Source organism: Oenanthe melanoleuca, chromosome 2 (assembly GCF_029582105.1).
Source record: "Oenanthe melanoleuca isolate GR-GAL-2019-014 chromosome 2, OMel1.0, whole genome shotgun sequence".
Lineage (NCBI taxonomy): Eukaryota > Metazoa > Chordata > Aves > Passeriformes > Muscicapidae > Oenanthe > Oenanthe melanoleuca.
The window spans coordinates 57,142,410-57,158,207 of record NC_079335.1 but is presented as its reverse complement, the minus strand read 5'-3'; the positions used below and the strand labels follow the sequence as shown (position 1 = coordinate 57,158,207).

The window sequence follows — 15,798 nt, the reverse complement described above, 5'->3', positions numbered from 1 at the left end:
TACATTCCTGCATTTCCATGCAATATTTAAGTATAAACTTCAGAGATTTACTTTGTTTTTACTTCAATTGCATTTTCATTATCTTGGTACCAGCAGCAGATACAAAGACAAGCTTGTGTGCCTGAAAGCTCACCTACTTCTCCCTCTGGCATAATATATTGCCTCTGCCTGAAGTCACCTCCTCAGAAACCCATCCCCTTATTGGGTAAATACCCTTGGCATACAAAATACAAAGGCACGCATTCTCTGAAATAAAAGTTTATTTAACACTCCCCAGCATAATACACTTTACTGAAATCAGCAACATCTAAATTCATGATGATGTGCATGAAGAAAAAGAGAAAGCATTCCTGCAAATCAACCTCCACCAGCAAAGTTCAGCATGTTATTTACCTGGAAATGGAACTTGAATAGCCTGACCAGAGCTAGCAAAATGCATTGTCAGGTTTTCACTTGTCCTCTCCAAACAACACCTTCTGTACCCAATGACCTTGTGCCCAGAAAGGATTCTTGGGATTTGACAGAAGCAGCTCCTTGTATCTCATCAGATGTCTGCTCCAGAGCAGCTGAAGGTCAACGCCAGACCTTTGCCAACTTTCTCTTCAGTCTCTTCCTCCCCTTCCCTCCTCAGGTTGCCATCCCTGTTGCAAACTCCTTGGGTTATACAAAGGAAAGGAGACAGGGAACAAAGCCTATATACAACCCTCTCCAGATATCAGAGGCACTCACAAATATGTCAAAGCAATACTTGTCAAGAATTTCTGAGCTACCTAGATTTAGAATGGCACTTAGATTCACAAGTCTACATTTTTGACACTTAAAATCTAATGAGAAACAACTAAAGGAAAAAAAAGTAGCTTTTTCATATAACATGTCTGCCAAGTTCCCATTACCAACAAGTAACAACACTGTATTATAAAACCTCTGCTCAAGAACCAACCTGTTTTTTGAGGTAGGATTTGAACCCAAAAAAATACAAAATCCAATTTTATTTCTTTAGTTTTGTATGCAAAAATAATGAAATTGAGATTTTGTGTCAGGTTCTGATTTTGATCATTTTGACACAAGTTGAAAATTTCTGTTAAACTAAATGGAAATATTCCGATTTATAGTCAGGTAAATAACATCAAATTCTAGTCCCAGGTTTTCTTTCCTTCCTGATTAAATTACATTAATGCACACTCAAAGAAAAGCAACTATTGCTATCCCTGTGGTTTTTTTTTCAAGAGAATAATTAATCTGTTAAAAAATACTATCTGGACATAAAGTCATAAGGGTTCTTCATACGTCACCATCTGAAGCCGTGCAACAAAGAGGCTTTTAGCAGCATGCTAGTACATGGACACCAACATATCATCCTAGATGTAGGGCAGAAGTCCACCCGCTTCTGTGAGGACCTACAGACCATAGTTTCTCCCTAAAATACTTTTTATTAACCTGATATGTATATGAGACAGCAAAAACCACAACACTCTGTATTCTTACACAGAATGTACCAAAAAAATGCTCAACAACTAAATATTGCATCTTCATATTCTTGCTAAAAGGTTTGACACAGTATTCATTGCCATATTATACCTAATTAGCAGTTTAAGCTTGTTAACAAGAACAGTTCATTTAAGGTAAACAGGAATTATCTTTCCATTGTATAGGTAGGACTTGTAAATAGGACAGCTCATAAATTTTAAGAGGAGAGCAACTAGGAAACTATTCATTAAGGCTTTGGTTATAAATTCAAAACATGAAGCATAACATGCTTAAAGAAGATGGTTTTATTTTTAAAAGCATTCATTAGGCTCTCATCTTCAAGCCTCAGACTTGTAAATAATTTAAAATGAAAATGCGAACAACAGGCAGGGAAAACAAAACAAATCCAATTCAAATCAGTCCATTGTTGTACCAATAAAACTCAGAACAACAGAAACTAAGTTGACAGATTTTGAAGACAGCACCCAGAAAACATCTTTATGTACTGTATCTTTGAACTTACTTGTTGTGCTAGCACTGGCTCTAATCCAAAAAAAATTATCTGTGACTTGCAACAGCCAGGCTTTGCCCAGTAAAGGATACACATGCTGAACTAGTAATTTTTGGTATTCATTGCACTTTATTCTGGAGATGTCAAAGCAAACAAACAAGCTGCAGTTTATCAATGCTTTTAGATTTTATATTTATCCATCTGACTTTTCAGAAATTTATATCCTATTAACAATTTATATGACACAACACAAGAACCTCCTTCCCTTTAAAGATTAAGGTAAACCTCAGTTTGCCTCACACTGGGAACATGGGAAGAAACATCCTTTACTTCACTGGCATTGAAAATGGAAAGTGAAGATGATGAAAGTAATAAAAAAACAAAACACAAGGATCACTGTTGTCCTTACTGTATATTCAGTGTTCCAAATCCAATGTGGATACATCCCCGCAGAAAGCATGTTACACACCAAGGAACCAGGAAAGTGCAACATTTTGCCTTCATGGAATGTACAGAGTTTGCTATTCTTTCTCAAAGACTTGGAACAATCCAACTTAAATATTCAATGTCACTTAAACATCCAAGAGAAGACAAGCAGGCAACAGGAATTTCTTTTTCCACGTTAAAAGACCATATGGTATTGCAAAATGCAAAAATGCCATATTCCTAAGCCATGGTTCCTGTGCAAAACAATGTGCATAGATTCTGGCTATCCCAGGAATGTCAAGACATGCTTCTCAGAAGCTTTTCACTTATTGGCTGCACCCCATGCACCAGGAACACTCGTCAGTCCCACAGGATTTCCTGCATGGGGGCAGAACATTTAGCAGGATGCCCTGGCACACTCAGGGAGCTCTGGGCACACAGCAGGATGTGACAGCTACAGCACACACAGCCAGCACAGGACTTTCCAGAGGCACCAACCCGCCAGGCAGTACGAGAGCAGCAAGTCTGACGCTTCCACATGTGAACCAAGATGGAAAGGTCAGCCCTGCCCATGCTTCTCCCTCCAACACAGAAGTGGGTGATGCCAACCTGCTACACAGCACTAGTACAGGTAAATTAAATCTCCTCCTGAACAGGACTCCTAAAGCCAACTTTGCATGGAGTATCTCACGTTCACAGCAAATGTTTACAGCAAGCTTTTAAATAAGCCAAATCTAACCCACTGAATGGAAACAGGTGAGCATCACAGACTTTTCCAGAGTGGGCCCAGGCTTGAAAATCGGACTAAAGAATGAACTCAAGAACTCACATATATAAAGCCATATCAGAGCTCTTGAGGCCATCCAAATGGCAATACTTACAACAATCTGTCTTTGATTAAATCAGAACTCTTGTCAGGACCTCCACACTTTTCAAACTTCTTGCTGGAATACTTCCTACAGAAAAGCTAATATACCAGGTAACTGTATGGATTCCACACACACACACACAAAAATCACATGAAACAATTATTTCCATACAAAGTGATGACTTAGTGTTACTGTTCTGGTAAGTGTTGTTACCCCTTGTAATTCCAGTGGATTTTAACATTTATATGTATTTTTTATTTGTTGCTACCTGTATTTTTGGGAAGAACTTTTGAAATTCCAAAGATGGGGCTAAGGACAGCAAGAAACTTTGTAACTACAACAAGACAAAGGTAAAACAGGTAGAAAAGCATCTCTATATACACTTGTAGCAAAATAGCAACCTATAGACATATACATTCAGATCTGTACACAGAAATACTGTGCACCATAACTCTGCACGCCTCCCCCTGGGCCATTGCATACGACACACACACGTAACAACTTGTATGCCTAGACTCAGAAAGACAGAGGCAATTAAAATTTATGCCTGTACCACTAAGGATCAAAAAACCTAAGAACACTCACAGCCTCACAGTCCACTTAAACAAAATCTATAGAGACAGTAGTTCAGTAGTAGGCCAGACTACAGGCAAACGAAACAAAACAAAGCAAAAAAAAATAGCAATCCAACTCTGCTGACACAGGACTGGAAAGCAGTCATGGTTATGGTGGGACACTACTTTCATCTTCACATGTTGAAGAACTGAGATTAAATAAAATATGAAAACTTCCACATACATTTAACGTAAACACCTATAATGGGCTACAGACTGTTCTGTAATTACTAACTCTTCTCTGGCAGATGGCAGAAACAGGACTGATGGCATTCACAACTGCTGAGCTGGAAAGCATGTATGGTTCCCCTGTTTTAAACATACAATTCCTTTCTGCAAAGCAAAAAGTCACCTTTGGAATTTCTGCAGGTGAGAAACTGGAAATCACAAGAACATCTTTACATTTTTTGCTTCTTCACTGGTTTTATACACATACGCTAATAAACAATCTAAGTTTATGTGTTAACACACATAATGACCAAATGCCCATAATGACCAAAAAAATTTTAATATTCCAGTTTAGAAGTAGGTATAAGTGTATTTAAACTTTCATACATGTTTGTGTAACCATGTAAGAATGTCCGCTGCAAAAGCAAACAGACCAAAGATAAAACCACTCTAATGTTACTAGTGAGATTTTGCATGAACTTTGAACCATGAGCCAGGCAAGATTTAAGCAGTTTGCAATGCCAGGTCCTATGCAATCCTACTCCTAATTCATTCTCTCCACGACATCTATGGATAATCCTATGCCTGTTAGTATTAAATACTGTACTTGCCTGAAAGAAGTCAGCCTCTTCTCCCAGGCTACCAGCAACAGGCCAAGAGAACACAAATCTTAAGCTGCACCATCAGGAGTTTAGGCTTACATGAGGAAGAGTTTCTTCACACAAAGGGTGATTATACATTGGAATGGACTGCCTAGGGAGGTGATGGAGTCACTGTCCCTGGAGGTGTTTAAGGACAGACTGGACTCAGCACTTAGTGACATGGTCTCATTAACATGGTGGTGTTGGGTCAGAGATTGGACTTGATCTCAAAGGTCTTTAGAGAAAGTTGATACTGTGATCACCGCTGAGGCACAGTGCTCATTTCCTTCATGCCTTTGTGTCCACCAAGAACTGCTGGCATTGCTTCTGCTCCTTCCCTCCTGTTGCACAGGACAAGCGGTGCTTCCCTGCCTTGGCTGCTGCTGGCCAGGCACTGTGAGATGCAACTGCATCTGCAGGTGACTATACTACCCCAAGGTGGTAAAACCAACATAAAGCAAGACCTTTCTGGGGTAGAAGAACAACGAATTCTTTCTGGGGTAGAAGAATAATCACAAATGCTCTGCTGGGCAGCTGCTGACAATCTGTCAAAGTGAAAGCACCATTTCCATTTGACTCCTCATGGAACACAGAGGACAGGAGACCGCTCTGCTGCATGTCTGGTTTTGTGAACAGCTGAAAGAAACTCAGCCACTACATCTGCTCAATCACATCATCTTGTCTTTCTTCCCAAGCTTTCAAAAGGGTTATACTCCAGATTTCAAACTAAAAGGTCAACCTTTTAGTACCTTTAACATGCGCCATAATACCAAGGCATTAATTTCAATGAATGACTAGACCAGGTGTATCTGAAACCAATGCTTTTATTTGACTGATGGGGTCATCCCTCCAATGAAGCCTTTCTGTTTTTCTCAGAGAGAATATTTTAATTCTAAACCACATCAGGAAATTCAAACATAGGAGCCACCGAATAATTCCAGTTCAACCATATTTCATGCGCCAGTCTGTCTGTAAATTCCATCTCATGCACCAAACCCCCACACTCTACACATTCAAAAAACTAAAAATAACTAGGCAAAGCAAAGCCACATCATTCTAGTGTTGTGCACACCAACAAGAAAATGCTGTTCTTCACTACAAAAGGTTGGGTTTAATGGAATACTGTGACTGACATCTCCTTCATTCTATCTCTAAGTAATGTTTTCCTATAGAGAGACAACACAGCTTAAGTTTTAAAAGCATTTCTAACAAAGAAAACTCTCATGCAAATAAATCAGAAATCTTTGATGCTGTTGCTATACAATAGTTCCTACAGAAGAATGATAGTAAAGGATTTAACTGAGGTCGTTTGAGTTATATTTCCCAAAATGCTAATAAAACTGACATGTTTAAACATACTGAAAAAGTCACAGTCCATCATCATCCTGTCACATCAGTGCATTTGACTTTTTTTAAAATGTATGGATTATACAACTACTGCCAGGCTCCATATTTTATATATAAAAGCTACAATCTGATTATATGTCCATGCTGAAATAATTTATGAAATAAGGATGGAATTACTGCAAAGTTACTTCCATGATGAATGTAACTTGCTGTGAATAGTGTAGGGGATTGCAAGAGAGACCAAACTGAAGCCTGTAATTGTCTTCATCTTTCATGAAGAGGTGGGAAAAATACAGACCCCAGCATCCAAAACTCCAGCCTCATACAATCATCTTCATTACTCATGTTCTGAAATGTAAAACTTATAGTCTTCACATGCCACACCTGTGGGCTATTAAGGTGAGAATCACAGGGAATTACATCCAGTGTTTAATAGTATGTTATTCTGTTGTGGTTTTTCACCACCAGAAAATCCACTGCCACTCTTACCCTTGCACTTTCAGATTTCCATTATTTACTACTGCCTAGGTGTTAGGTGCCATGGTTAATATCATATGGACAAGCACAAGCATGTGACAAAGCCAAAGCCTTGCAAGCCTGCATCAGTACAACTACACAAAGAAGCAAAGAGGGCACAGGAAAATAGAAACAAACCCTTTAATTTTATAAATTCTAAGATCACTACTAGGTACAGCACTCAGATCACAGATGTTTTTCCTTTCTCCAACTAACACTACATCTAACATTAACATTGTGGTTCACAGGCCACACTAGTTATTTGAAGGAGCATCAGGAAACCTTTCATAGCAGCTCAAACTAAACAAGACAGAACACAGACTCATAGAAAGGCTTGGGTTGGAAGGGACCTTAAAGATCACCTAGTTCCAACATCTTCCACAAGAGCCAGTTGCTCAGAGCCCCATCCAACCTTGCAACAGTCCCAGGGATGAGGCATCCACAACCCCTCTGGGCACCCTATGCCAGTGCCTCACCACTCCCACACTAAACAATTTCTTCTACATAAAGGACGTACAGATGATAACCTGTCTCTCAAAGGCCAACAAAAGCAGTAGTTTTAGTTTAACAATCTTTCCTACAGAAGACATGCACACTCTCAGAAGTGTATTAACATTGCTATGTTGTTTATGGGAACTTGCCTTTCCTGCCACAATCTGACAGGTTCCACTATTTGACCCTCTAGGCCAGACAAAACCACGCTGAAATTCACAAGACTGTGAGAGCACAGGAGGTGCTCATGATTCAAGAGCCTGCCCTCCGGAAGAGGGCAGTAAATAAGCAAAGAGTCTGAAGCACAAGTCCTATGAGGAATGGCTGAGGCAACTGGGATTGTTTAGCCTGGAGGAGGCTCAAGGGAGACCTCACCATTCTCTACAAACACCTGAAAGTAGAGTGAGGCCAGGAGTGGGTCAGTATCTTCTCCAGGTAACCAGCGACAGGATGAAAAGACAAAAGCCCCAAGCTGCTGGGGAAGTTTAGGCTGCACTTCAGGAAGATTTTTTTCAGTGAAAGTGTGACTAGACTTTGGAATAGACTACCCGGGGAAGTGACGGAGTCACTGTCCCTGGAAGTGTTTAATGAAAGACTGGATGTGGCGCGCAGTGCTATCTGCTGACGAAATGGTGCTCGGTATATCAGAGGTCTTTTCCAAGCTAATTCTGTAATTCTGTGACTGCTCTGCCTAGTGGCCGAAGCAGAATAAAGGGAAAACAGCTACAACTGTTCCTTTATCCCTTATAAGACCCACATCCAGAGCTCCTGCAGTCACGTGCGTCGTCCCTCCCCGCCAAGCCCTGCACCGCTCAAAGCTCATCCCCGCCCGAAAGCACTGAGGGCAGCGCCGAGCCCCACAGGCCGACACTGCCGAGCGCCCTCCCCGGAGCGACCCCGCCCGCCGCGCCTGCGCAGCCGCGCCGCGCAAACAGGCCCCGCTCGGCGGCCCGGGGACGCTGCCCGGGGCCGTCCCCGCGGGGAGGCGGCTCCGCGGGGCCAGCATCCGCCGCCACGGCCGCTGTGCCCCGCCGTCTCCGCAGGCCACAGCCCCGCCCAGCCGGGCCCCACCGTTCGCGCCGGCCCTAGGGAGCTAGGCGGAGGGGGGGAGCACAGGGAACATGGGAGGAGCCCGGAACACGCGCCAGCCGGAACCGCGCAACGCGGTGGCGGCTCCCACGAGTCCCTACCCACCCCGGTTCTCCCTCCCTCTCTGTGTCTCCGCTCTCTCTTTCCTTTCCCCGCCGCCGCCCGCCTGCGGCACAGCGGAGGGGCAGACCCCCACGGCCCCGGGGCCGGCTGCGGCAGCCAATGAGCGCAAGGGGCGCTCTTCCCGCCCTCGGCGCCCCGACCAATCGGCGCGCAGCTCTGGAAGAAGCAGGCACAGGATTGGCTCGGCCGGTGCGCCACAGCCCGCTCGCCCACCCCAAAAAAAAAAAAAAAAAAAAAAAAAAAACGACGGCAGCGCAGAGGCCCAAAAAGCCTGAGGGGAGACGGTGACGCGACGACCCCCTGAGCCCCCCTCGCGAGGGCCGAGGCAGCGGCTCGCCTCGCGCCGCTGGGCGACGAGTCGGGGCGGCCGCGCCGCGGCGCGCAGCGCTTACCGCGCGGGGGGAGCCGAGCGCCTCCGCTTGTGCTGAGCCGTGTCACCAGTGGCGCGCCGTAGACCCGCCGCGCTGCGTCACGCCCGGCGCGCGGGGGGCGGGGGCGAGGCGCGCTCACGTGACGTGGCGGCGCCGCTCGTGCCGCCGCGGGCGCGAGGGGCCGTGCGCCCAACGGCCGCCGCCGCGCGCCCACGCGCTGGCGCCATCTTGCCCTGCCGCCCCCTACGTCCCGGGAAGGGATGGTCCCACACGGAAGGACGGAGCCCCGAGGGTTTTCCCGGGAGGCGCTTGCAGGACGAGAGCAGGCGGCGCTGCGACCGGCCAGCTGGTGCGAGTTTAGGGCTTCCCGAAGCTGCCCGTTCCGGCCTGTGGCCTCTGCCCCCCGCGGCAGCCCCCGCGCTGGGTTGCGCCAGGGTAACGTTGGGCAGCACAGGGCTGTGCTTAAAGCTCTGCATTCTCACCCTGCACCGCAATGCAGCGAGATTTGGATCTGGTCTTTGGGAAACCTGTCCTGGAGGACGGGGGAACAAGTCCTTGACGCACAGCCCTTCACTAGGGTTATCAGTCGAAGGGTGCCGAGCTCCAAGCTGTATTAAAATAACTTTGAGGCAGTGTAGTTCAAGAGAGAAACAGTTGAAAAAGGCGAGAGGGAGGCAATTTGTCATCTCGCATTTTATAAACTCGTGATGATGAAACCATAAGTGTTCTTTCCCTCTTCCTTAAGCCAAGTCACATGATCAAGTATCAAAGCAAAGAAGGAATGGGTAGAGTCTTCAGATGCCTGTGGTGAAATGCAGTTACTTACGATTTTTTCCCATTTATCTCCTGATTACACAATGTTTTTTAGCAGACAGGATCTCAGTTAAACAGCATTTAGTATTCTTTAAGGCTGTGGCACAGAGACAGGAGAGAACACCTCAGGAGTAGTTTTGCAGTTCATTGACTTTGCAGGCACGCTGTGCACGAGCTTACCAGCTAGAAGTGACAACTTGCAGTGCTATTCAGCTGGTTAGTCACTGGCTAATCTGCTAAGTTTATGGCACAGCAGTGCCAGTTCTCTTGAGGGTTGTAAAGACTAAGAATGGGTTGAAAGCAAAGCAGTTGCTGTGGCCTGAGCCCTTCATTGAAGCAAAGTGGAGCACCCTGGACTTAACCAGTGTCTTAGGAGAGATCTGAAATGAATGAACAAAATTTAAAACAATAAAGTAACACACAGGACATTGGTGAGGGAGGGCTATCTCCTTGTCCTGTACCTTATAGTACAGAATTTAAATGGTCTGTGTAGAATAGGAAATCCACACAGAATATGGCTGAATTTGTAGTAAAGATATCTGTGGGATTTTAGATACGTATTTAGATTTAATAGTTCGAGAGTCTACAGAAGCCACTGGCACTTGTAAGTACAAACAAACTGTTCTGGATATTTTTCAGAATGGGGAAAAGAGATAAAACAACATTTTGATGTCCTTTAAGCTCAGTTTCTCTGCAGTTTACAAATACCTTTCATATGCCTTAAAGATTTCTAAGTGTGGGTCTCAAGTAACACCAAGTGAGCCTGCCTGGCCCATCAGTTATTTCAGCATTTGCTTACTGAGAGGAAACATACCGGAGAAGAAGATGCGACTGTGCAAGCTGGAGTCATACAAGTTGAAATATTTCTAACAAAATGAAGAGGCAGCATATTTTAGGAATAGCCTGAAGAGGGAGCCATTGTTATGGGACAAGTAGCAACTAATGCAGAATCACTATTCATGGAAGAAAAAAATCATACCTGTACAAAAAATAATTAATTTTATTTTGTAATTATAATCTGTATTTATTAAATGTTTACAGGCATTCCTACATTCAATGTTCTGGCTTCTAAAGTAATGAAAAGTCATTCTTTGTTCTGAAGTAGCTATGCTAATAAAAATATGTTAATTAGTTAATAGGTTAGTTTATCAATGGATTGTAAACATAGACTATATCTTCTAACAGAATATGACGCTTGGAATGATTCTGCAGTTGCTATGTTTCTACCACACCAAAATACTAATTTCACTAAAAATGTTACTCATTCCAAGAGTAGCGCCAGCTCTTTACTTAGCTGTGTGATTTAAAACTCTCCCTACCTTTCCTACTTAATACTCTGTGTTTGCACCTGCACAGAAAACACACACAGCTTTGTGATTGCTAGTACCAGAAGTCAGATATCAGCAGGACAAATGCAGTCACCACAGTGCTACTTCCCAACTCTGAATCACGGGGTTTCCCATCAGATTTGTGTAGAACTAACCCCATGACTCGATCATAATCTCATAAGAAGAACATTGCTGGCAGGCCCTCGAAAGGACACTGTGGTGTCTGTAGGATATCAAGTTATCAGCATTAACCCATAAAGGTTAACTGCCATTTGTTTTTCACAGAGTAGCAGATTTTTGAAGAAAAGTTGCATGTGTCTTTATTTTGCAGTTCCAACCCCTAAGAAAACATGAAACAGAATAATTAGGATGTAAACACCAAGAACCTTTTCAGTGTCAATTACCTATGCATATATATACACATGTATCTATACCTTCCCTTTTTAATGCAAGTTATATTGCCCGTTTTTCAAGTGTGTGATTCAGGAAGCCAAGTGCAATATTCCAGTTTGGCCTGCTGCTGCACGCTGTTCAAACTGATGGGATTTGGCTGAGTCAGCATCCTTGGAGGTATTTAGAGGATGTGTAGATGTGGCACTTCGGGACTTAAGGTTTAGTGGTGGACTTGGGAGTACAGGTGTAATTGTTGGACTTGAGAGGAAAGTCAATGTCTTTACAAACAATTTGAGGGGTGAAGGTATGGATGTTAACGTCCTTGAAATGGGTTTTCATGTCTCTGCTGACTTCGGGCAGCAGGTTTGTTGCAGAGCCCAGACAGCTTGGCCCCTGAAACAGGCAAGGGTCTGTTGAGCCTGAGTTTCTGAGCGTTGGGGTAAAATAGCAGGTTCAAGGGGGGAACACGTATAGGCGGTTCGGGAAGGCTGTACCTTCCTAATACCTCAGCCAATGGGGAAGGGAAGAGGGCAACATGCGGTCGGGAGTTTGGGATAAAAGGAGGCTGCGCCCTCCGAAACCTGGAGAGGGAAAATTCTGCAAGTGTGTCTCCCACTGGATTCTCTCCCTTTTTTCGAATAAAGTTCCAGGAACTCCTCTGTCTCCTTTTTGGATATAAACCTCTGTGGATTTTCCTGACAGAGTCAATAAAGATCTTTTTTGACAATGGACAATTTCAATGAACAATTCTGTGACTCGGTCGTGGTCCTGTGATCCTGGTCCCTCGCTGGTGCAGCCCCACTGTGATCCGTGGCTCAGCTGGCTCGGGCGCTGCCTCGGCCGAGCTGCAGCCGGGCCAGAGGGCAGAATTCAGTGCCCGCTGCGCCTGGTGTCCCGAGGGAAGGACAGCGAGCCTGCACGGCCCCGCTCCGCAGGGGCAGCCACGCAGCTCCCGGAGCCAGAGGAGCTGTGGCCGCGTCTGGGCACGGCTGCACCTTTGTGCCGCCGAGGTCACGCTGCCCGTGCAGCCGCACCTGCTCTCTCATTAAAGGCTGCACCTTCTGACTCACTTCGTGTTACCCGCTGGCTTCGCTGCCCGGCCAAGCCTAGAAACGTGGTTCAATACAAATAGTTACCCATTTTTACATAAACAAAAAGCTCACCCACTGCCAGGTACCTTTAGTTAATTTTTTTGTTGTTGTTGTTGTGATATAAAGAACCTTATGCAGGCAAGTAAAAGTGTAGTAAAAATTGTGTGGTTTCCCAACTTTATCTGCTATTCTAAGTTCCATATAAATGTTTGAGAAAAATAAGAAGGAAAGCACCCGGGCTTTAATGGAACAGTTAAAAAGGATTTGTTTGAATTTCTTACATAAGATCTAGAGGTGGAGGGAAGATTTTTAAGCAGCTTGAAGTGACTAAATGGGTTTTTGCAATTAAAATACTTTTATAGGAGTTTAAGTTTACAGATAGAAGTTGCAAGAATTTGAAAAAAGATTAGATAGTGCTTGAAGTTCCCCCACTTAACAAAACAAAGAATTACTGCAAATCCTTTCATTTGGCTCACAAATGATGCATCATCCAGGCCTAGGCTTGCCAGGAGTATTAAAGGCTTTCTATTCAGCCTGCGACACGGAAGCATGGGTGCCATGGATGTCTGTCTGCATGTGTTCAAGAGGTATCTTCACTTGAAGAGTCACATATGATCTTTCATCAGGTCCTGAATAATCTGCGTTATGTTTCTCTAAAGTCGAGTTACAGTCCAGCTGAGGAGTGGTAAAAGAACTGTGTAACATCTGTGTGATGTAAGTCTAGAACAGTAGTCATACAGCTGTCTGCTCAGTGTCACAGTAACCAACTTCTCAAAAATAAATAGTAATAAATGGCCACAGAAAGCAAACAACTACGCTGTTTTGCATACACAATACAAAACATACAAACAGGAGACCTCACATCTCTATGCATGCAGCTTATGTCTCTATGCGTGCAGCTTTCTAGATACAAACATAAATATCAATATAACAATAAATCTGATTTGGGTTTTTTTTCACACTGACAAATAACTGACATTACTCGAAGCACGCAGGCAGAAATTTTACCCATGGACATTATTTTTAAGTCTTCAGGCTGTTCCCTCCAAGGAACCTTATGTTAAGATACATCAGCACCTAAAAAGCACTGCAGGTGAACATTCTTCTTCCTGGGCCCATAGACTTTGGTGTGCCCTTCATAAGGGTGATGTAGCAAAGGCACCACTGACTGCCATTGCTGGCTTCTTCACCAGGAGTGAAGCTAGCACAGCATCTGTCATGGTTTTATTTACTTGCTTGTTAGTTTGTTTAAAATGGACTTTCATTCCACTGTTTTTCAATAAAAAGTGGACTACATAAACTTTGGTGTCCAGAAGCCCCAAAAAAAGGCAGCTTTAGAAAGAATGTACTTCCAGGATCATACTGGTCCTTCCACTATGATGAAATGAAACTTTATCTTTCGAAGTTGTTACTGGAATCACAGGGTTGCTGCCAAATTGAGAATGTTAACCCTGCCTATGGAATTTGATGCCTTGTCAGGAAGGCAATAATGCATAGGAGACAAGTAAAGCAATACTAAGTCTTGAATTTCTAATTGTAAAAAAGAGTGAGGCAAATTTACATGAAATTCATATGGCTCTGACACCACTTGTTTCTTCATGCCAGAAGAGTGAAGAAAGGAGTGTGTCATGTTGAATATTTTCAGGTTTCTATTACAGAGATTTTACAGTTTCAACTCTAAGCTCCCCTTCAGTTCCACAAATAAAAAGACTAGCATGGTATTTGAATTATTCTTACAGATATTAAAAAAAAAAAGAAAATTGTAACTGCATTGGAAGGATGACGAACATGCAACACATCATGTTATTTCATAGTGAGAGATCATCAAAATGATTTTGAGACAGGTAGCAAAATAAGCATTATCCACACATACATCCACAATATCTGGTTTCATTTAGCTGCAGATATGTTTTAGTCTGTCTGGAGACCAACTCTGCCAAACTTGCGAGGATTTAGTTTCCTTATACTGCGGGTTTTTAATAAAAATTTATTTAATTTTAATAACAATTCATTGCAGTAAAATGAGAGTCATTTATTACCCTGTATTGTCTGTTACATGTGAAGATGTCCAGCTTGCCAGAATTTACAGCTCTGCGACCGTATAAATAATCGCTTACAAACTCACAAAGCAAGTTTCTCAAATAGACATATATCTCAAATACAAATATGAAGTCTGGTACATTATGCAGCAATACATTGAGATTTAATGCAGTAGCAGATCAGAAAATAATATGCAAAAAAATATGCTGCGTGAAATAGAGATTTAATCCTTATTTTTCATCTTCATTAAGTCAACATATTATCCACCTGGCACATGCATCCTAGTCCTGTTAGAACTACATCCACTGAAATAAGAATATGTTTATACTATTAGCTCTAAAGGAAGAATTTTCTGGTTACACGCTGAAATTCTCAGATGCTCATCAAGTAAAGAATGTGATAATTTTTCTTTGCTGTTGGGATACACCTTATGCAGGATAGACTTTGGAGCAAGGTTTTGTTGGGCTTTCTTCCCCTCCCAAGAGTAAAGTTTCTTAGCAAAAAGAATCCAAGTTTCACACCTGTGGAAGTGTGGTTGCACTTACAGTTATCTCTTTAAGTACACAAAAAACCACAGCTGTTGTTCCTGCCTTGTGTGCATGTTTCACTCAGAGAACCTGAGTGAAATTGCATAGCAAAATACAATCGCATTTTCAGATAATATTTGCAATTTTTAAAACTCTCTGAGAGCAGATAAAGTAACTGGGAACTGTCTTCATTGTCTTCCATCCAAACAACTCATTCCATGTGACAACCAGCTAAAAACTGGGAGCTGCTGGTCCTCCCATTACAACAGACAGTGACTCACCTCCTTAGAAAGTAGCGGAAATGTCGAAATGACTCCTAAGTGACTTCAGGGAGAAGACTCACATGGGTTCAAGTTCATAGCTGAAAAAATACATGGAAAGAGGTTTCAAGATCACATACCACCATGCTTGTGTTAGCAGATCATTTGGAATTTTCTGGCCTACTTTTATGTAATCTAATGTAGCAGCATTGCAGAAAAAACTTTTGCTACGTATTTGTCAAAATTATCTGCAAACTGGAGATGTTCTTCATACACTGTTCTGAGGAATGCCAGTGAGAAGATCACTGAAATATATGGCAGTAGAGCAAGGCAGACAAATGTGCACTCTGTTAACAAGAAACTGTTCATATTTTTCTATTCTTATATTTGTTTAAAATTTTTAATGACATGCCTCCTAAAGGGCGTGATGTGTCTGCAGCTCCAAATATAGATATAGGTGGAGTTTGACTCAATGATCCGAATAGGTTCCTTCTAATTCTATATATGATACAAGGTATAAACTTGAAAATTCGTTAAGCTTCACCTAGGAGCAATAAGTATTTAACTTTATGTGTTACTTGCAGCTGGAATGTTCCAGCAGAAACAAGGGAACTCGTGGGTCTCACTGGCACCAGCCACTGTGGCATGGGCCTCAGTGTCACAGGTAAAGGCAAAGTTACACAATCTTCCCTCTCCAAACATGGACTATGAA

General features: G+C 43.0%; 2 protein-coding genes across 3 annotated transcripts in view; one reads left to right on the top strand and one right to left on the bottom strand.

Annotated features, from left to right (window-relative positions):
- The window catches only part of ZNF407 (zinc finger protein 407), a 335,277-nt gene extending 326,505 nt beyond the window's left edge, over positions 1-8,772 (bottom strand). Inside the window, exon 1 of one of the 2 annotated variants that reach the window (XM_056482799.1) lies at positions 8,656-8,772. The gene's annotated coding sequence lies outside the window, so the exon portion shown is untranslated. Of the gene's footprint in view, positions 1-8,245; positions 8,464-8,655 lie in introns of those variants that run through there. The other variant, XM_056482800.1, reaches the window with a different exon arrangement.
- On the top strand, positions 2,810-8,140 carry LOC130248788 (translation initiation factor IF-2-like). The gene is made up of 2 exons (XM_056482805.1): positions 2,810-3,035; positions 7,803-8,140. The coding sequence occupies exons 1-2, from the start codon at positions 2,810-2,812 to the stop codon at positions 8,138-8,140; spliced, it is 564 nt and encodes a 187-aa protein (XP_056338780.1).
- Positions 8,773-15,798: the final 7,026 nt, after the last annotated feature.

Coding starts and splice junctions, on each gene's coding strand:
- LOC130248788 (XM_056482805.1), top strand. CDS start 2,810: ATGCCCTGGCACACTCAGGGAGCTCTGGGCACACAGCAGGATGTGACA. Junction 3,036..7,802: donor GCTACACAGCACTAGTACAG/GTAAATTAAATC, acceptor ATCCCTTATAAG/ACCCACATCCAGAGCTCCTG.